Below are 21257 nucleotides of genomic sequence, written 5' to 3'. Positions count from 1 at the left end.
TTTTAAATTCTTTGTCTGTGATCAGTGAAGCGGTTTTTGAAAATGTCACCTTTATTCACTATAGTCACAAAGTCATATGCAATATGCTAAATAATATAGTTCTTAGCACACTGGATTTTACTAGTAATAAGCTAGTCATTACTAGTAATAAGCTTTTGTCATTTAAGACATAAAGAACTGGGGACTGCAGGGCTTTGCCTTGAACAGTGGTGAAATAAAAGATATATGACATATTTTCCTACATATGTAGAGTGTTGGTAATTGAACCAATATGTAGCTACTATTAAAATGGAGAACAAAAAAATATGTTCTAAGAACATCTTACTTTGTTTAATCTCAGATCATACTGAAAGAACAAAGGTGTGAATAGAACTTCTGTTAGCTGATGCAGAAAGGGATGTCAATCAAGAAATTCTAAAGCTGTTTATCAGGGAAAGTTAACAAAATTTTATGCCTGCACATTCCCATATTTCCCTGAACTGTGGGAATTTAAGGAGTCAAGGTACTCTAGATAGGACAGCTAGGAGTGAAGGTCAATGTGGAGAAAAACAACAAAAGTGACCTATGCAGAACACGCAGGCAGTGAAGAATGTATGTGCAGAGTCAGGGAAACAGGTAAGTTTATTGGGTCGGGAGTAAGTGAATATAAAACTGAAACAGCAGCATTTTAGATAATCTAGTGGAAGAGAGACTAAGGCAGAAAGAAATTGCTGCATCATTAGAATTTCAAAGAAGAGCATGGAAAACAGAGTTCTTTCTTACACTCTGAATAAGCATCTGATTCTGGAAAACGGGCAATGGAGAATGCACAAGGTAGTGTGCTAGCAACCATATCATTAATAGTGACTGGCAGAGAAACCCAAACCCAAAACAGAGTTTAACTGCTTATAGTTGGGCACTGACCATTCCTGGTAGATAAGGAAGATGACCTTTAATTAAACTTGGTAATACCCAAACAATATTTTTGCCAATAACATCTAAGTGAATTACATTGCAAGGGAGGACACTTATCCTGCCTGTTGCTGCGAGTTCCAGAATAACACCCACATTGGCCAACATCTGAACTGCTCCGATATAGCAGCATCACTCTTGGATTAATTCTGGAACCCAGCATATAACTCCAAAGCGCAGTAACAGCTGGAGCCAAGTCATGGGCTGGAGGTGGCAAGTTCATTGTGAAGGAAAAGTCACGTCGTGTTGCAGTTCTGTGCACGGCAGCAGGCACTGGGGCTGGTGAGGTTCCCTCAGCTTGAGGAGCATTCATTGATATTCTTAAGGAAGTTGTCGCAGGTTGAATGAGGAACTTGGCCATTAGCTAGTAACACAAAATAAACAATTACATGTATAGCCATTACATGTAGCTTTGCTATATGGGAGCTATATATACATTGAGAAATATACCTGTTTTCTGCCCATTGGTTTACTCCTTAACCAAATTTTCCCTGTATTATCTCCAGAAGTAATTTCTAGTCACTCTTTTTTGAGTTTCACTTCCAGACTTCCTTCTCTCCATTTCATCTATCCATATGATCACTGATAAAGTAAATAATTGCATTAAAGTGTCACCAGTGACCATTAAAATGAAGACTTTAATCAACTATTATAGTATCCAGTCTGACCCTACATTCTGCAAGATGGTAGATTTCATCTGCTAATCTCTGTTGAATCCAATAACTTGGATTTCCATAAAAATATTTGCCAGAAAAATTTGAATAGTCTTAATTTGAAGGTGCATAATCAAAAATCTATGGTTTTACTTTGCAATTTATTCAAATGTTTAAATCGTCTTCGGTCTTTTAGAAATTGTACCTTAATTCTAAATTCAGCTTGTTCGGCCTTGTTTTCTGATATTTCATTCTTCCAGTGTTTATCTTTGCTGTTAGTCATTAAAGCCTAGCATCCTTTGTTTTGGTTTGTGTTTTTGGTGGGAGGTTTGGGTTTGGGTTTTTTTTTCATCATTAGGTATGCATAAACTGCAAGCAAGTCACCTCTGTCTGTACTGAAGACAGCATCCCTTGTAAGGATATTTTCCAGGCTGGAAAACTGGCAGTCAGTTTGTCAACAGATGTTTTTGAAAAATGTGGCCATGAAACACTGGGCATAATTCATCATGGTATGTGACACTGGAATATTCTCCATACTGCTGCTCCTGTTCTCCTACCCATGGACTTAAAGACTGCATTTACCCTTTCTGCCGTATTATCACAGAGGGAGCTTGCATTAAAGTGCTTCTCGACTGTGACACGACATCCAGGGTTTTTCCAGAACTGGTACTATATTTTCCAGGATACCGTCTGCCCTTCCAAAGAGACAGCCTACCTTCAGCTCTACAAAAAAATATATTTTGTTTGAATGGGCTCAGTTTTCCAGTTGATGACTCTGTGTGACTATCTTATCCTCACTAATTACTAGTCTGTTTCTCTGCAGCCTTTTATTAGTGCTGGTTTACACCTATATCTGCATCATCAAGGGATGTGTTGGATCCTCTGTGCTTCCAGTACCCCACTAAATTAAACACCCAAAACATTCTATTAATGATGACTGATGGGTACTTTTCAATATTTGTCATTCTCAGCTTATTTAACATGAACCTTATGGGTATTGTATTATGTTATTCTTTTAAATTAGGTATATGACATCAGAAATTTATGTATTGTGTTTGTTGCATTCAGCAAAACTTGTAAAAGATTCATGTCATGGGAGCCGATACTTCCCTTTCATTCTTTATTAGATGAACCTTACAGTGCCCAGAAAGATTGTTGGAGTCCAGTTGTTCAAGGCTGCTTGCAGAATTTGACACAACTCTTTTTTTTTTTTCCCCCTGTAATCACATTTAGAAGCCACACACCAAAAGCTTACTTTTGACTGTGTAGAATTTAAACTTTCATTTGGAACAAATAAAGCAGACATTTCACTTCTCTGGGCAAGGAACAGTTCCTAAATTCCTTATAGGCCTTGCTTAATTGATGAATTACACTAGCATCTATTTATAGATTTAAAATAAAAATCTATATTTAGTAAGAGCTGTGACTTTTGAGAAGACACAGTGTATTCTTCAAATAAAAAAAGAACTTCTGTTTCGGTTCATGCTTACACAATGTATTGTGCTTAATTGCCCCACATTATATTAGTAATTCTTTAAGATAATTTAAAATAATGCAGTAAAATAAGTAATGGTCTTTAAAATGTTTTTACAAGATCTTTGGGAACCTGGGACTTCAGTTATTTTGACAGGAAAGATGCTATGGGATAGTTTGTAGCAGTTCTCAGATACAGCTAAATCTAACTGAAAAGTGGGACGCTACCTATGCTGTTGTCTCTGAATTCCACTTTCATGGACCGAGGAGCTGAATTGCTTTTTTGGAGTCCTCAAACCACACTTTAAGCTGGCCCTTAACTAGGGAAGAGTGATGAGCCTCAGACTCCACCATCTGTTCCTTGATCACTGTCAGCAACTTCCATGTGGTCAGTTCTGTGAAAAACCACATATAACAAAGCAGAATTCTGTAATACACAACAACATCTTTTAAGAATACATATAATAATGTTGAGATGGTTTATGTCCCGTATAAAAGAACCATGCTTCAATTCTAACAGTCAAATTGTGCACTGCAACAGATACAATTTTCTTTGATGATTTTGTCCTTCTTAAGAGTGACAGGATCCTTATGCCCATCTACTCTCAAGCTACTGGTTCATCATCTTCTTGCCTCATGCCAGTGAGTGAGGCCATTATAAGACAAAACACAATTTCTTACTTTGCAGAGCTGGTGAATTAATTCGTATCACATGAAGTAAATGTATCTCTTGAATATCAATGCATGTGTGATAGCTGTGTCTAAGAAAACTTTAGAAAAATTAAATTATAAAGGTCTTAAACTGCCTGGTATGTTGCCAGTAGCAGTGGTTATCATAATATTTGTATTCTACAAGTTCAATCTTACTTTTGGCTGACTTATTCAGGATGCCACATGTGCTGAACATAGTCATCACTGAACAAACTGGGAAGTTTTCTATTTATATAAAACAATGGTGGTTTTCCCCACCATTTAAAGGCAGAAGAGATATTTTCAGGTCACGGTAAAATAATTTCTGAGGCGAGTTTTACAAGACTTCCCACTCAGTTTAGCTAGTTATCCCCAAACAGGTTCTGTGCCTGTGTCCATTTCTCGTTTCTGCACGTTCTCTTTCCCTGCGGAGTGTTTTCCCTTCCCATCCATCCACTAACATGATCGGCCTTACCACCACGTGCTGCCCAAGTGCTGCCGTGGGTTTTCCAGGCACCGCTTCCTCCCCTCGCCCCCCCTCTGAGCATCACTTGCCTCATTCTGCTTTGCATGCATTCTAGGCAAGATTTATTCAAATTTGTAAAATATGCGAAGTCCTATGGAGGACTAGAAATCAGCACAACACTAAGAATTAACTCAGTCTCTTAAAACAGTGAGGAAGTATTTGAATAAATACTCCGTTTAAGTTAAATCCGACTTTACAAATACTTAACAATGTAAGGGGGAATTCTTTAAAGGCCAGGAAAATGACATTTGAAATACAGCTGTCAAACAAAAAACATAGCTTGTTTTCACAAGCATTTCTGATATGTAGCATCCACCCTCTTCTGAAAATCATCACCGCTATGGCTGCTATTCTCCACTTGGTTTAATACTGCCAAAAATCTTTACATTTCATATGTCTTCTCGAAATACAACTTGAGGTGGTAAGAAAACAGAGTTTAATAAAATTCCATTTGTCTATTTAAATTATTCATGTATGGAAAATCATTTTTCATAAGTGATTTTTCGGATGCTGTTTTTAATGCTGTGGCAACTCAAAAGCAGCTTTGTGTTGAATCTGCAAGCTCAGTATGCAGTTAATTCTCAGTGATGAATATGTGCTTTGCTTTTTGAAGGCAATTTGGCTTGGAAATAAAATCATGGAAGTATGAAAATGCTGAACTGCACATGCAAAGTATGCTTCTGACAGTTCTGATCATAAGCTTGTGTGAATGTTAAAAATGTAGTAACTTGTTTATGCAATCACCCTCAGCTGTCTGTGATAATGTGCACTTATTTAGAGGTAGAACTTTACACAAGTAAAAGCAGTTTCCAAAGTGCTGAAAGGGATTGGGGAAAAAAAATGGTTAGGAAATTGGATTGGTTTTGGTTGAAAATCAGTCTGAAAGCCAAAGGACAAACTACAGAAGAAAGAAATAAAATTCCTCCGAGGTCACAGCCAAGTATTGTTTTATGTCTTCATGATTCCTAGAAGGCTGCATTGCAATTGACATATATATTACATGTAATTCTCCTTTTTGGGAGGGTGAACGTTGCTTGGCAGTTTTTTCCTGAACAGTAACTATATACGGTATATTAAATACTGTAGTATTTAATAAATGAAATAAATTTCTGGTAATTATTAAGATAGTTGTATTTCATTAAAAACCAAAAAATACCACAGTGTTGAGAGACCAAGGCAAGTCTGGCCTGCAGTCGGACTGGCTTGGTTTTCAAGGGCACCGAGGGCGTTTGTCTTGTCCTGGGTCAGGACTCACAAGAGAAACCCTCAGCAAGAGCAAACCTACGGCCCATTGGCTTTTGTAATGCTGAGAAGCACTTCCAGACCCTTTTAACCTCACCAAACAGCATTACTACTGCTTTTAGTGTAGAAATTGCCATGCAAGCTGAGAATTTGCTACACAGGCCGATCTTTCTTATCCGCGCTACAGGTGGATGGGGTAGCTACTTGAAATCATGACTCATATATTTTTGTGTGGTTTTAATTCCTATTGGAAGAATCAAACCAGCAGACAGCTGTGCAGAGACAAGACCAAAACCTGACTGCAAAGCTTCAGACAGGCTGGTCATCTTCGGCTGCCTGCAGGGGTGCTGCTGTGATGGGACAGGCTTTGCACCCCAGATAAGCACCCCATGCTGCAAGTAATCTTGAAAGAAATGATGCAAATGAGGAAAAATGTGAGGGACAACCCCCCCCAGAGCACATAACCCCTCTCAATCTCTGTGAATATCTAGGTGCTTTTACACTGTCAAATGAGCAGGTGTGAACCATGAAAGAACTACCATTAAGGAAATCTATTCTTTCCAAAGGAAGCTCCTGTTCAATTTTAAACTCAGCTTAAGTGCAGTTTAAGTGACAGTGATAGTCACAATCAACAAGTGACAGGCAAATGCTCCTCAGTTTAAATTTCTTCACCAGTTCATTGAATTCTGCCCCCTTCCTACACCTTTGTATGTTTAATGAAAAAAAGCTTTTTTGTGTGTGTGTTGTTGGGTACAAAAATCCATTCTGTGTTTGTTTCTGATGTATCCCTTTTGCTGTTCTTTATATCTACAAGAAAATTCTGGGATTTTAGCTAAAAGGTTGTTTTATCTTTGGTAATTTGGTGGTTTTAATTTTCTTGTGACCACTTTAAAGGTACATATATATTTCTTTTTTGCCTCTGTTTCTTCCTTCTTTTTAGAAAAGTAAAAGGTAAATCTGCAAGGAGGAACTTCCTAGTGATTTTAGACCTCAAACTGATCTTCACTACTCAGCAGAGAAAACCTCTCAGATGCTGACATTCCCAAATTTCAGCTAAGACAGAGTCCACACACCACTTCTCCTAAAATCCTTACTGCTGGAGACGTTTACAGCTTATTTGTCAGGCTCAACTGAGTTCACCCTTAACATTAGGAAAGCTTAAAGATGGAAGTTGCATGCTTGCTCCAGCAAGAAATCTTGACACCAGAAGCAGAAACAATTATTAACAATTAAGTAAAAAATAACATGTAACTAGAAAAGTGTTCTTATCTAGCTAGTCACAATTGACTTTGCTACCGTTATCTGAGGGAATAAATGACCTACGTTCTGCTTGGTAAATGCACCTACTTAAGAACCGCTGTTTAATGTCTTAATATCTCGCCTCCTCTCCAGGATGCAAAGCTTTTCCCAACAGCAGTTTCTTTGAGAAGCTTGCTATTCCTTGGCCAAAATGCAGTTCTTTCCATTTTCTCTCATCCCTTTTTCTTCCTAACCTGCTGTTCCATGTAAACTCAGCAGTTGAGGCTTTGAGTTTTCTCTGAGGTTCCTTTAAGTCAACAATCTTATTCTATTTATTAGCTTAAAGAATGTTACAATGTTCTGCAGAGCACAAAAATCATCAGCCATACAGAAGCTGTGTCAGATCTCATTGAGAAGCTGCAGGTGAACAGCACAGACGACAGATAAGACCCCACCTTTGGCTGAGGAACTCACACACGCTGCCACAACACAGGCACTCCTGCAAATCCCTTTACTTTTCCAGCATGAAGACTTGCCCTGGTTTCTGCTTATTTTTAATGTGAGATTAAAGCCAACATTCTGGTTTCGTCAGCTACCTACCAAACACCTTGCAGTGCCGTTTACACTGTCCTGGCACTCAACATGGTATTGGAACATGTTCCTCATTTCAGGAAGTGAAGACGCACCGAAATCCACTTCTAAAGATAAAAAGTGTTCCCAGTTACAGGAGCAGTAACTACCTTTTGCATAAAAATTTTTGCTACTCTTAGAACTTCCTATTGCCATTTAAACGTTGAACTTTTGATCAGGTTTGTTCAAAGCTTTTCTTGAAGTTCTTGAAAGGAGTCCAGTGTCTCATAGTCTCAAACTTTCATTCTCCAAGAAGGAAGGTTTGATGAGTTCATGAGGAATAATATATTAATGCATGGGATAAAGTTCACAGTCACAGTTCCTCTGCCTTGAAATTGTGATAAATGAGTATTACTGCCCTGGCAAAGTATATCCTAATTACCTGAAGCTAATGCACTCTTTCTAGTCCCAACATGTGGCATTTCTCTACCTGCCTACAGTCCTTCTAAAGCACTGTTTCCTTCACTGAATAGAGTACTTTGGATTTTTAAAGGATGTGGCAGAGCAGCTGGTCACAACTCTAAGGATGTGTGCCTGAGGAGAGAAAGCTAGACGTATGTTCTGCAGGAAACAATATTTTTAATTAAAAAAAAAAAAGAGGGGAAATGATCCTGTAAATAAAATAAATTAGTTTTCCAAATGGTTTGCAGGGCATTGGTGCTTGGCTTTGGGAAGAGAGGGGTTTTTTTTATTCTTTGATTCTGGATTTGGCAGGAAGCAACTTCATAAAACCATAGGAGGGAAGACAAGTTAAAAAAAAGCACACTTGAATTCAGAGAGCCTCATTAAATAGAAAACCAGTAACACCAGCCACATTGTTGGTGCAGCGGATTCTTGTGATGCAGCAGCAGTTCTAGTAAAAGCTACACAAACACCATCCTACCTGCAGCTGTATCATTTCCCAACACAGCAGTGGAAGTTGCGGCAGCAGTTTCCATGAAAGCACCATGAGGTTCAACAAGACATCTGGTTGGACCACAAGAAACTAAGACACCAGGAGGATACAGTAAGGGAGCAACCCATGGTAAATGAGGATACTATCAGGAAAAAAAAAAAAAAGGAAGAAAAAAAGAAAAAAGAAAAGCCCAAACTTGCTAGAAGTATCTCGATGTGACTGGCACAGGTATGAGCTGGCTACCAGTGTGGCTCCTATCTCAGTGTAGGTCCCAGTGCTCACCTTAAGCAAAGCAGAAGATAAACTGCCATCCTGTGCCACCTAAGCCTGAGCAAGGAAACTTACTATTGATATAAGCAGAACATGTTTTCCCCCACATCCCCATCCTAGGGCAAGAGCCTCACAGCTCACGGAAGTAAAGTATTCAGCCTTTGAAACAGAGAGCAAACTCCCTGGAGACAGACACAACCAACCATAAGGACAGCTCTGCCTTCTGATGGAACCCTGGGCCTGCTGCTGTGGGGCCTCCAGCTCCGAGGAATCTGTACAGGTGGAACAGCAGCTCCCATCAGGTCCAGGAGAGCAGCTGGCACTGGTCTGTGGCGGCACAGGGTACAGCTCCGGCTCTAACACGGCGAACACCAGCAGCCCAGAAGGAATGGAGCATGCTTGGAGGTTTGTCTCCCAGACAGAGGAGCCGTCCCAAGGCAGAGCAGGAGGATCCCACCTGCACCCAGGCAGAGGTCTCTGGTGGCTTTCTGGGCTGTTTCAGTCGTTTTCTATATTTGAAACAAAGTCAGGTCAAGAAACTTCCACAACCTGATGTGGCTGCACCACCTGCAGATCTGTTCATTCTGGATTTTGCCAATGAAATAAAAAGCAGCTTCAAATTCACCTCAAAATTACTCTCTTTTTGCAGTTGCTACATTTTTAAAAAACTCTTAATGTGCTTCTTTAAAGAGGTATTTTCATTATTAAATGTTCTTCAGATAACATACAAAAGGAAGGAATCTGTATTCTGTGTTGAACTATTTTAGCATGGTCATATTCTGAGAGAAAACAAAATAATTGGCAAAACATATCAAATTATGTTGTTGTTGTTGTTATTATTATTATTATTATTACTATTATTATGTGCTCCACTGACAAGTGCAGCACATTCTACTACATACAAACAATACCTGAGACAGAGCCTAATGCCAAAGAAAAAACAGGTAGCAGAAACAGAAAAACAACAATGAAAAAATACAGGTCTAACTCCTCTTGAAACTGTTTGATATGGCACAGGCCCGGAACTCTTCTGGTGTATTCAAAACTAAATTATTTGAGAACTTAAGATCCGGTGGAGTTGGTTTATTTCTCGGGAGTCTTTCCTGAGTGCTTCCAGTATCTCAGACCAAACACAATGATGACATATTCCAGTAACTGCTCTGCTTGGATCTGCTGCCAAGTCCCTTTCTGATTTAGTTCAGATACTCAGATCCAGAGCAAACTGTCTTTGGCAACGTCACTTTAAATTCAAAGATCCAGAACTACTGTTTGTCTAGTTGCATAAAGAAATGTTGAGGTTCATAAAAAAGAAGATGCATGCTCCAGGATGCTCAGAGGTTAGATAACATATAAATATGAGGGTTTATTCATCTAATTAAACTCCCAGAAGAGAGAGGAAGAGAGGGGATATATAAACAAACCAGTAAATATCTATGAAAACCTTAGATGTGAAAGGCTGCTTCTACTATCAAAGTCCATAATCTCAGAACAAATGGTTACCTGAAACTATTTCCAATAACTAATTCTGTTTTTCTCGGTAACCCTGTCATGGGTCAGATGAATTATTCCTATCCGCCTTATTTTTTCCTACTTAAAAAGTGTATGAAAACTCTGATGAGGATGAGCTTCCAGGTGTATTCACACTACAACCAAGCTAATTTAAAGTACTGAATTAATTTCCTTGTGGAGTACCTCTCCTGCAGTAATTACTGCTGAATACATATCTAGGGAACTGAAAGACAGAACTGAGTTTTAGGTTGGATACTTAAATGCACAGCTTATATTCAGCCCTTTCTGTGGATATGTCCAAGTATTACCTGTGAACAAAAATTGTTGTGTTCCTGTTCTACTTGTTTCAATGCCTGGTCTCCCATCTGGTAACTGAAAACAAGCATTCAGCAGAGCTGCAGAAGAGCCCATGATTTCCACGTAAGACTTTCGTTTGCTGAGCAATAAATTGCTCTTTTGCTAAGGAAAGGCCCCTTTCTACCATCACAAGGTTTGATGACATAGAATACACAGAAACTTTGATGAGAACTGGAATATTCCTGGCGGGATCCGCAGTTCTGGAACTCGGCGATACTCATGCAGTTTGAATCCAGGAATACATCGCCTATTATGTGCATCATCCAATAGCTGTATGGAGTTCTTAACAGGAGAACAAGTGGGATTTGCAAATAATTTTATTATGACACTGAAAGTAAAAAGATATTTGAGGAATACCTCTACTGAGCTTGCTAGTCATACTAGAACATGCCAAGTTTCCAGATAAACCAAGTCCCTTTGACTATAAAGCTCAAAAAGCCTTTTAAGCTTCAAAAGGAGACAGCCTATGTTTTGCAGATCAGGTCAGTCATTCTACTGACTCCCTGCTGCAAGCATATTCTGGAATGTCCTCCATTCCCAGTGTCACAGATCTTCTCGGGAGTGAAGGTGAAAGTAAGCAGTCAAATCAAAAGGCCTAATACGCAATGAGAGGAAAACATCAAGCACTGTGATGAATGCAGTTTGGAAAGTGGAGTAATGCACTGCACGGAATGGTCTGCTATAATTATCAAAAGTAATATACATACCTAAATTACATTTGCTTTGTATAACATGAGTACATTTTTAAAAAGAGAACAAAACCTCTCCTACCCAGTGTTTCTGAATCTAAAAAAAGGGGGGCGGGGGGAGAAGAAGACAGCGCCTTCTCTGCTCCAATGAAGCCGCAGAATACAGTGTGCATTAAGATGTTCAGAGCTTCCTGAAAACCTAGCAGTGCCTTGGTGGCACACCTCCATCTGGAAATACCAGCCATCAGTCTGTCAAAGTAGGTGGCGACTGCCCGAAACATTTGCACTGTTTGCAGGCAGCTCCTGCTCATGAAGGCAGTCTTGCTGCTGCTCACACCCGGCCTTCCTGACCTTGTCCCCTGTCAAGAGGGCAACTCTTCCTCAGCCGTCCACAACCGCTCCCTCCAACTGGTGCCCTACAGACCAGGCATGGCCACAGAACGAGCTGCGTTTCCTCAGAGGCCAGGCTGGCAGCCAGAGCATCTCCTGTTCTGCAGGAGCAGGCTGGGCTCAACCCTTTACGGAGCAATTTTGTCAAACCCTGACCTTCTCGGCTGATCCAGCAGCGCTTCACGCGGCCTGTGTTGATGCCACTGAGACGAGGTGTGTTCACAGAGTCACCCTCCCGGCCTGGAAATGGTCGGTTTCCCCCACAACCGAACTCTCGATTATGTTTAGGATTTAGGGCTGTTTTTTCCTCACGACTGAACTACAGCCGCTCAATTCAAGCGGCCTCGGAGCACCACCTCCGAGCAGGCCCGCGGCCCGGCAGCCATCCCACGCCGCCCCGAGCGGACGAGCTCTGCACAGCCCTGTCAACACCCGCTGCCGGCGGCGGGGGCAGCCCCGATCCCGCCGAGGGCTCCCGCCGCCGGGCCAGCACGAAGGAGCCCGGGCCGGGGCTGCCCTGGCTCCCCTCCCGCCTCAGCGGGGCCGCTCCCCTGGCGCCAACGGCCGCTCTGGGGCAGGCGCGAGGCGGCGGGGGGAGGGGAGGCGGCTCGGCCGCCATCGCCCCGCGAGGCTGCGCCGGCGGGCGGGGGCGCCCCGCGCGGCTCGGGGCGGCGGGGAGGGCGGCGGGCGGCCCGCGGGGCCTTGAAGGCGGCGGCGGCGGGCAGCGTGCACATCGCCAAGGCAACCGGGGGCGGGCGCCGGCGGGCGCGGCGTGCGGGCGCCGGCGGGCGCGCTGACGTCGCGGGGGAAGCCGAGCAATAACAACAGCGACGCGGGGCGGTGCGGCGGCGTCGGTGTCCGCGCTGCGCTTGCGCGGCCTGCGGGCCTGCTTCTATTTATGTGGGGGGGCGCCAAGATGGCGGGGGTGGAGGCGGCGAGGAGAACGTAGGGGGCAGCTCCGACCGGGCGGCGGAGGGGGGAGGGGAGAGGGAGGAGGAGCCGGTGGGAGGGAGCGCGGAGAGCGGTGTCACCGAGCGCGTGAGGCGGGGGCCGGCGAGCGGGGGGCGGGGGCGCGGCGGAGGATGGCGGAGCCGCGCCGGGTGCCGTTCATTAGCCTGTCACCCGTGAGGCGCCGCGAGGGCGAGAGCCCGGCGCTGGAGCGGGAGCCGGGCGACCGCGAACCGGAGCCGCCGCCGGCGGGCCGCGAGGCGCCGCTGTTGGCGCCGCCGGAGCCGCCGCACGAGCTCTCCCGGCCGGAGCCGCCGCCGCCGCCCCGCGAGAGCGCCGCCCGCCTGGAGCCGCCCCGCGAGCCCGGCCGGCCCGAGCAGCAGCAGCCGCAGCGGGAGCCCCCCCGGCCCGAGCCGCCGCCGCTGCCGCCGCCGCAGCTACCGCCGCCACCGCCGCGCCAGGGCAGCCGGCAGGAGCCGCCGCCGCCGCAGGAGGCGCTCCCGCTCCGCCAGACGGTCCGCCTGGAGGTGGTGCTGAAGGACCCCACCGAGGAGGGCTGCGTGGAGTTCAGCTACCCGGAGCTGCTGCTGTGCGGGGACTCGCGGGTACGGGACCTCCCCTTCCCTTTCCCCCTCCCTTCCCGCCGGGCCGGGCCCCGCCGCGCTCCCGTCTCCCCGCCCAGGGCCCGGCGGGCGGCTGCCCGCGCCCCCCGGCCTCGCCGATAGCGCTATCGGTCGCCGCGTCCTGCTCGGGGGTGGTCCCGGGGCGGCGCCCTGTAGGGAAGTCCGGCGGCCTCGCCGTCTCTCCGGGCTCCTCCTGACGCTGAGGCTGCACCCGGGCCCGTGGGGGAAGGGGAGGCTTCGCACTTGTCCCCGAGCTGGCCCGGGGCTCCCGGGTGGCTTTTTCCCTGGCGTTTGCTGCCAGTCGGGCCGGGGGAGCGCGGGTGTCTTGTCCCCTTCTTACCCAGCTCTCCTCCCCTCGCCTGCCTGGGGAGCCGTAGCGTTGCATCCTCCCTTCTGGGAGCTTTAATGGGCAGCTGAATGAAACTGTTACCATGCCGGTCTGTTTTCGGGATTGTCTGTGGGCTGTGCGCTGGTAAAGGAAGAGCTATTAGCCCAGCTCTGCCACAAATCTTGAGAAGCAGTGAAGTGAGCATTAGCAGACTTGGAGATGAGTTTCTGCAGTCTTGGGGGGACAGGGAGAGTTAATGTTGTCGAAACTAGAACCTCACCTTAACTCTTAAGAAGATAATTCGAGGAAAAAAAGTACTTTTCCTATTCCTCCTAACTAGAAAATATTTGGGACTCGAACTACTTTAATTTTGAGGGGGAAAAGTTCGCGCAGACAGCTTTAAGAAGCAGAAAGCATTAGCCAATCAGCAGGACCCAAGTTCAAGTAGGAAGGAGAGACACGTGTCCTTAAGCTGGTCGCACTTAAGCCACTCATTCCTACTTGAGGATACAGATGAAGTTGTGCTCGATTTAAATACTTGTGGCTTCTCTTAATTCTAGTACACAGTTTTAGAGAAAGTTTACATCTTATTGGAAAGAGCAGGGGGAAGGGAAGTAACTTAGAAGGTTGTGATAGCTCTGGTGATAAAAGCAAACCTCAAATACCAGTACTGATATCACCATTGGATTTTTACGTCCAGCACTCGAGAATAGTTAAAACTTGTGTTTTACAAACGAAAGTGTTTCTAGGTGATGTTGGTGCCGGAACTGTATCTAGCAGCACACTCACTTTTTATTCTGTAGTAGGAGGGGTGTACACACTGGGTTGTGTTCAAATGTGGAAGACAGACAAAAAATCAATGACTGTGACTTTAATCCCTCTGAGATCTTCTGATGCAAGTTAAAAGGTTCCTTCTGTTCATCCTGTCCTATAGCTGTTGTGGGCAAACAGTGGCAGTTGTGATTCCTCTGAATTGGTGCAGCATAAGCATGCTGCCCTGTGACGTGCCATCTTTCTGAGCAGTTCCTGTATGAAGATGAAAATCATGTTAGTGTTAGAAGTGGTTCAGTATGTGGAGGTTGACTTTTCCCCTTGGCAGTTCCCAGTTCCATAAATGCCTTTTTTCTGTAGGTCGGTAATTTGTTAATCATATATTTGGGGGGAAAGGGCTTTTTTTTCTGTAGTTCTGGTACAAATTCCATGACTTCTGGTGAGGAGCATTAATTTAGGGGATTTTTGGTACAGATTTGGATCAGAGATTGCTTTTAAGGTAGAAATAGTGACAGAATTGCTTTATAAGAAATCGTGTATGTTTTTCAGCTCTCTGTAGAGTCCAGAGTGAAATGGCCTGTCTATTGCTGGGCCGTGTGGAACAATCAGATGATTATGTAAAATAGTGTCATAAATTGTGAACCGTTTAAAGTGATTCTGGCCTTTTATTCTTGTTTAAAACCTGATGTATACTTGGCCTGTCAGTTTAACTTATTGTATAAGCTGGAAAAGCTACTCTGGTATGGTAGGGAGGATTTAAAATCTTGTATCAATCAGCATGAAAAGAGAGGGGAAATTGGTTTTATCCAGCAATAAAATTAGTGCATGCTGGTTCCTTCTTAGTTAAAGCAAATAAAGGTGGAGAATTTGCACAGTGCAGGAGGCTTAGGGTGACAGAAGTCTGTCTTTTACCCTGGTTGTTCTCAGACCAACAAATTGTGTAAGTTGTTCAAAGTCCTAAAATAGAAAAAAATTGTGAAAGGAGAACTTATCTGGCTTGTGGAGTAGCATAGTGATGGCGATTTATACCCGTTAATGCAGCAGAGAAAACTACCTCGCTAAAATGAAGCTTGACTAAGAAATGCTCACTCTCTACCACTTTTCTGCAGAATCTGAGATTTGCTCTTTCCAAGTAGGTAGTAACTAGTTGGCAGTTCATGCTGTGGTTTTAAGTGTAGTTTTAGATTTCCACATTTTTTGTTGTTTTAGTAATGATTCAGTTTAAAATAAACAGTTCATATAAACTTAGCTGTGCAAACTGCTTTCGTAGTGTGAAGATTGATTAGGTTTTCTGAAAGCTATTGTTGACTCTTTATCCCTTACAAGAAGTTGCTCAACTTCCTTATAACTATTCCAATTAAAGTTCAACAAAATTAGGAGCTTGTCTTTCCATCTTGTTGCTTGGAATTGGAGCAACCAAGAAAGGTTCTCCAGGGGCAGGCCATTCCAGGAGGACAAGGGCTGGTGCACAGGCATAACTGTGCTTTAATTTTGTGCTTTAACATTGCTTTAATAGGTCTCTTAATGAAACAATAGAGAGTCCCAAAACTTATTTGACAGGATGAATGTGACTTATGCTTCTTTTTTTTTTAATTGCGAATTAGGGTTCCTAGCCTGAATCAGAAGCTAGTGGAAATGTTTGTGAGAAACTTGTGCTGTCCTTGTCCTGCTCTTTTGCCTTGATAAAGAGAACATCCTTTGATAGGGTTGCTGATAGAGTTCATCTTTTGGGTTGAATTATCTGTGTAAAGTTTTTGGATGTGAGTAATAAGTTAGTGTGGTTGAAGAGTTTATTTGCCTCTTAAAAACTGGCAGAAGTGAATGTGTGTTCTCTTTTCTGTTGGCACAATTGGGCGGATGAGCCAGAAGCCCAGGTTGGCTCCTGTCAAACAGGCTGTAGAGGCGCTGAAGTAGTAATGTCTTAAAGTTACTGCCAAGCCTGCGAGCCATTCCTCAGAGCCCCCAGAAACCATCAAAACTAGAACTTGCTTGAATTTGAGGTTCCAGTAGTGCTTAACTAATCAAAGTGGTAGTCAGCTGCAGCTTTGAGAGTTTGGTGGAGAAAGGCAAGTTAACACTTAAGTACGAAATTTTACTTGATCTCTGGCCTCAACCTTCTCTCATTTCACAATTAAAAACAAGAACCATGTTTGCCTTGCAGAAGATTTGGAATAGATTTTTCCCAGCTAAAGTAGAGAAAACAGTGCTGCATGAATTGAGCTGTATTTTATATTTAATTATGCCCCAGGAAATAGGAAGGTTATGTTTCAGGATTAACTATAACCTCTACTAGTTTTTTCTTTAAGTGCTTTCTTTAGAAAATGTAAAATAATTGTGTGGTGTTTGCAGTTTTGCTCAGCTTACCTCCCTCATTACATTGGTCTTGATACTATTGAGCTAATTTGTCATGATTTGGTCACCATTTAGTCGATACATTGGCTGTTCATACTGTGGAGGAAGGATCTTGCATTTCTGAATTTAGTGTTGATTTTTGTTCTGTCATAGTCTAATGAATCTTTGTTCTGTATGATATTGTATTCATTGATGAATGGTCTATGTGCAGTGAAGTTAAGTCGCCATCCATAAAGCTCCATAAAATGGAACTCCATTCCACCATATTTTACCATCCTAGTGCCTTCCCCCCACTTCCAACAATTGCTGTCTATTATGTGAACTCTAATTTGAAGAAGGCAGCCCTGGTTTTCTGCTATACCTTATTTTAAAAAAAAGAAGCTGTTTGTATACCTTTGATTTTGTGCAAGTGAAAACCTCTTTCTCAAAAAAAAAAGTGGGATTTCCTGCTTATTTGTACAGCTGGAATATTAAATCTATTGTCCTGTGGCTGCCGTAGTGGCAATCTTGTGGAATTCATGCTATGAGTACTGAAATTACCTGAATAAAAAAATAACAGCTCAAGAGTTAAAGGAGTTACATTACTAGTCATGGTTGTAATCTTCTGAGCTTTTTAATCTTCTGGTTACTTCCCTGCACATTAGCGTACCAGGTACATCTTGTCTGTTGTATCTATAAGGATCACAGCACCAGTAAGAGGCATCAGTGCAAGCAGAAGTGAAAAGCAGTTGTACATACATATAATTCTTTCTCTTTGAACCTCAAATGGCAATAGTTCTCTCTTGTGCTTACACTTTCAGTTGAGGTTGTAGTGGAATGCTTGGGCAAATGTAAATGAGTCTCTTAACTTTTCTGTTTGTATTCTCATTAGAAGAAAAGTAACCAAATGATAAGTGAACAAGTCAAACTATTTTTTAGAGAATAAGGTAAGTATTTGGACTCTATTGCTATAAATTCTGACTATTATTCATCAGGGTGTTGTTTATTGACATTTAGTAGGTTTTTATTAGAGGTACTCTGTGTGTTTCTTATGGAATGAATATTTAACTTTTGCATTTTTCAGAAGAAGCTGGTTCACTCTGAAGATCCATTTAATGATGAACAACATGAGCGTCATGAAGTAGAAATGCTAGCCAAGAAGTTCGAGGCAAAATACGTGAGTTACTGTGCCTGTATTAAAATATACAAATACTTAATAGTGATACTGTAGAGATGTTAACATCAGGGTGGTGTGGCCTTTTTTTGTCTGAATAGGGTTGCTAATGTAGGTTCAAATGACTTCTGTACAATTCAGACCTGACTGTCTCATTATATTTCATTTAAGCAGCTTGAACCTGCTACAAGCTTATTGGACAAGTCCGCTAAATAGATTTGTCCATAGGATGTTAATAGCTTGTGAAGCTATTCTTGGAAAAGCTTCCTATATAAATACAACTCAGATGTAGGTCGATATTAATGATAAATACTGTGCTGGAGGAAAGAATTTTTATGTAATACTGTTGTGCGCTATTGAACAGCTCTTCTGTTTGGGCTCAATAGTGATGAATCTGGATGAATTTCTGACTAGTTTGGAATGCTTCCATAGGAAGTTATTGTTGAATAATAAGTCATTGCTTGATGAGTTTATCTTGTAGCTGCCAGCTGCCTAAAGATACTCTGCTGACTCCTGGAAGTGTAGCATGAATAACTTGAACAACACTAGGTAGTAACATAGAGAGGCTTTCACTAGTAAATGAAGGGAGAAATCAGAAAATGTAGACTAAAACCACACCCAAACAGGTCTTTAAGAATATATGGGTAGGGTTGCGTGATTAATTCCAAGCTGGCAAGCAAAACTCATCATCATGCTTAGGCATGTTGATATTCTGGATTACTAATAGAGCACCTCAATAATAAAGAAAGGAAACAAGAGCAGTCATTTTTATCTTTTGCTATTAATATATACAAATCTTTCTTGTCTGATATATTTGTTTTCTGGCAAAGGCAGATTTCTCTTCCTGGTCTGTACATTCTGTGGAAGTAATTACTATTTCAGGACATGTTAGCTGTGATACATAACAAAAGAAATCCTTAAACTGAAAATAATAATTTTAATCTTTTGGAGGGATTGACAGAACCCAGTATGTCCAGTGAATTGAGAAGGCAGTTTCAGAACACTGTCTGCCTTTCATTTGAATGATAAATTAGTTTTTGAACATGTGAGGAAAAATGTTTCAACTGTACTTTTGTAGAAAACACATTTCCATAATACAAGTTAAGGATTTTATAATGTCCTGAAACAAGTTGCTTAACTACAGCAGATTAAAGTCAGTGTAGAGCATGTATGTAGGAGGGAGTGGTGGTAGAAGCAGTCTTAATTTTACATATACGTTTATGCATACATCAAAGCTAAATATGTACATTTATGGGCAAAACATGGGGTTATTAGACTTACAAAGACTTGAGTTCAATGCTCAGTTGTAAGAAGGGGCAAATAGGTAGTTTTTGTTACCTACTGCTTTCCAATAGTTAAAATTATCATTTACAGCAGTTTAGATACACAGTGTACTTGGATCTTGATTACTGTTTGCACTTCCAATTTCTTGCCTTTCTCTCATTCTCTACCATACCTTATACCCCCCAGCCCCACAAAATCCCTGGAAGGGGAATGTCTTCTGTATAAAAAACAACTTAATTAGGTTAGGGCCACTAGGCACAGAGGTTGGCAAGGGATTAATAGTTCTTGTGTTGGATAGTTCCCGTCCTTCCAATATGAGAACCATCAGTTTCCACTTACCCTCCATACTCAGAAGAATTGCATCTCTCTACACTGACCCAGTACAGTTGCTGATGCTCTGACAACATCCAGCCATCTCCTGATTCTTGTGGTGAGGCATTCACTCCTTGGCTTAAACTAGAACAGGGATCCTATGAAGTAGAGAGCCATTCTCTTCTCTACTCTTTTACAGTGCTTTATTGTAAAAGTAATCACTGGTTGAATGAGAAAGAAGTAGAGGGATTTTTAGAGTTGCAGGAAGTACTGTATCCTCCTTAAACTAATTAGCTATTACTTACCTATATCCATTTAAAATTGAGTCAAACAATATTTTTAATCATAGCGTGTGTGGCGGTACTTCTGAAAAATTTGATGCGTGGAGAAGAGTCTTCCCTGAAGACTTTTTACTACTTTTCAGATAAAGTTCTGTACTCTTAATCAGCGTAGTACAGTACTGGATATATCCTGCAGGTATTAAGAAAAAGCCTATGAATAAATGTATTTTCATAAAACAAGATGCATAAAGTTAATGTACCATTTGTTTACTTGATTATTCAGAACTGTTTTGCAATTGGTGCCTATTTTAAACGCCAGCATAAAAATCCGTTCCCCATGGTTCCCATTTTCAGTCTTTTGATTACTGTTGTTCTCTAGACAAAATCAAACACTCCATGCTGTAAAAACGTGATATTGACTCTCGGACTATATCGTACACAATTAAAATTTTTTTATTGGGTTAAAACAAAGGTCCATCTAATGAATGGTAGCATAGTCCTCTGACACTAGTGGAATCTCATACTTGAAAGTATAAGAGAGTAAGTGTGCATTGTTATTGCTTCACTGTGCCTGTCTAGTAATACATGGCTTGATGTCTCCCAAAGCCAAAGGTTATGTGTTTAACTACACTTTGGATAGGTTTGTACTGTAAGTTTGCCAGATCATTTTGAGTTCACTGAATTTCACATTGTGTTCCATGGCACTGAGCGTCGTGATGATTATGTCATATGAAAACATACTTTCTTTTTAAACCTGATGAGTTCCCTTGGTGATCCATAGTTTCTCTATTGTTAGAAACAACGAAGTATTTCCTGTTCTTCCACATGATGCATCTGATTCTGATGCTATTGTCTAAATTCAGCCCTTTTCGTTCCCCAGCTGAAGTGTCTTAACATTCTGTTATTGTACAGAAGTAGTGGGTTTTACCTTTAAAAGTCCGTGTTGGCTTACTGTTCCCTTTTTTTGTTCTAATTTTTTTTTAAATGAAAGTATATTAATGGTAGGATGCCCTGATTTATCAGTGATATAACGATGACTTCTGGTTTTGTTCTCTGTTCCTTTTTTGTACGCCCCAATTATTTTCTTTTTTGACCACTGTTCATTGTTGAGCAAACTGTCATAGAACTGTGTGTAACAACTCCAGTGCTTTGTGAGAAGCCTAAAAAATTTGGAGCACACCGTATTTTTACTTATTTGGGTTGTACTTCCTTTGTGTGGATTACCTTGCTTTTATTGATACTGAATTCAATTGATTGATTTATTATAGTAAGTCAACATGATCAGCATGAAGTAGTTTTTTCATTTCAAAGGATTTTATCTTAATATGTTTTTCTCCGGTCATGTTATATGAATGCTGTAAGTTCTTGAAAACTCATAGACACCATATCTGCCAGCACCAGATCAATATTTTTCTCTTTGACTTAGGCTTCACTTTTCTGTAGAGAAGCAATGCGTCTTGCATGGGGAAACACTACTGAATGCTAGGCTATCAGTATTTTCCTTTGTAACAACTCTCTAACATACTGAAAAAGATTACACTTTCTAAATTATCCCAGTTCTTCTGTCACTAACAGTCCTGCCTCTATGTTTTGAAATATAGAACAGCGAGGCATCTCTAAATAGGAAATGTTAGGAAGATCTCAGTCATGCAGAAACCAGGTGTCTGATGAACACCTTTCAGGGAGGTTTC

The 21257-nt window shown here is 42.0% G+C and overlaps 1 protein-coding gene across 1 annotated transcript in view; it reads left to right on the top strand.

Moving 5' to 3' along the window:
• Positions 1-12596: 12596 nt before the first annotated feature.
• UBN2 (ubinuclein 2) overlaps positions 12597-21257 on the top strand; it is a 52394-nt gene continuing 43733 nt past the window's right edge. The window contains exons 1-2 of the mRNA XM_065635818.1: positions 12597-13067; positions 17600-17692. Of these exons, the coding sequence (XP_065491890.1) occupies positions 12597-13067; positions 17600-17692 (564 nt within the window). The remainder of the gene's footprint in view (positions 13068-17599; positions 17693-21257) is intronic.

Source organism: Caloenas nicobarica, chromosome 1, assembly GCF_036013445.1.
Source record: "Caloenas nicobarica isolate bCalNic1 chromosome 1, bCalNic1.hap1, whole genome shotgun sequence".
NCBI lineage: Eukaryota > Metazoa > Chordata > Aves > Columbiformes > Columbidae > Caloenas > Caloenas nicobarica.
The sequence above is the reverse complement of the archived record's forward strand: the minus strand, read 5'-3'. Positions and strand labels throughout refer to the sequence as shown.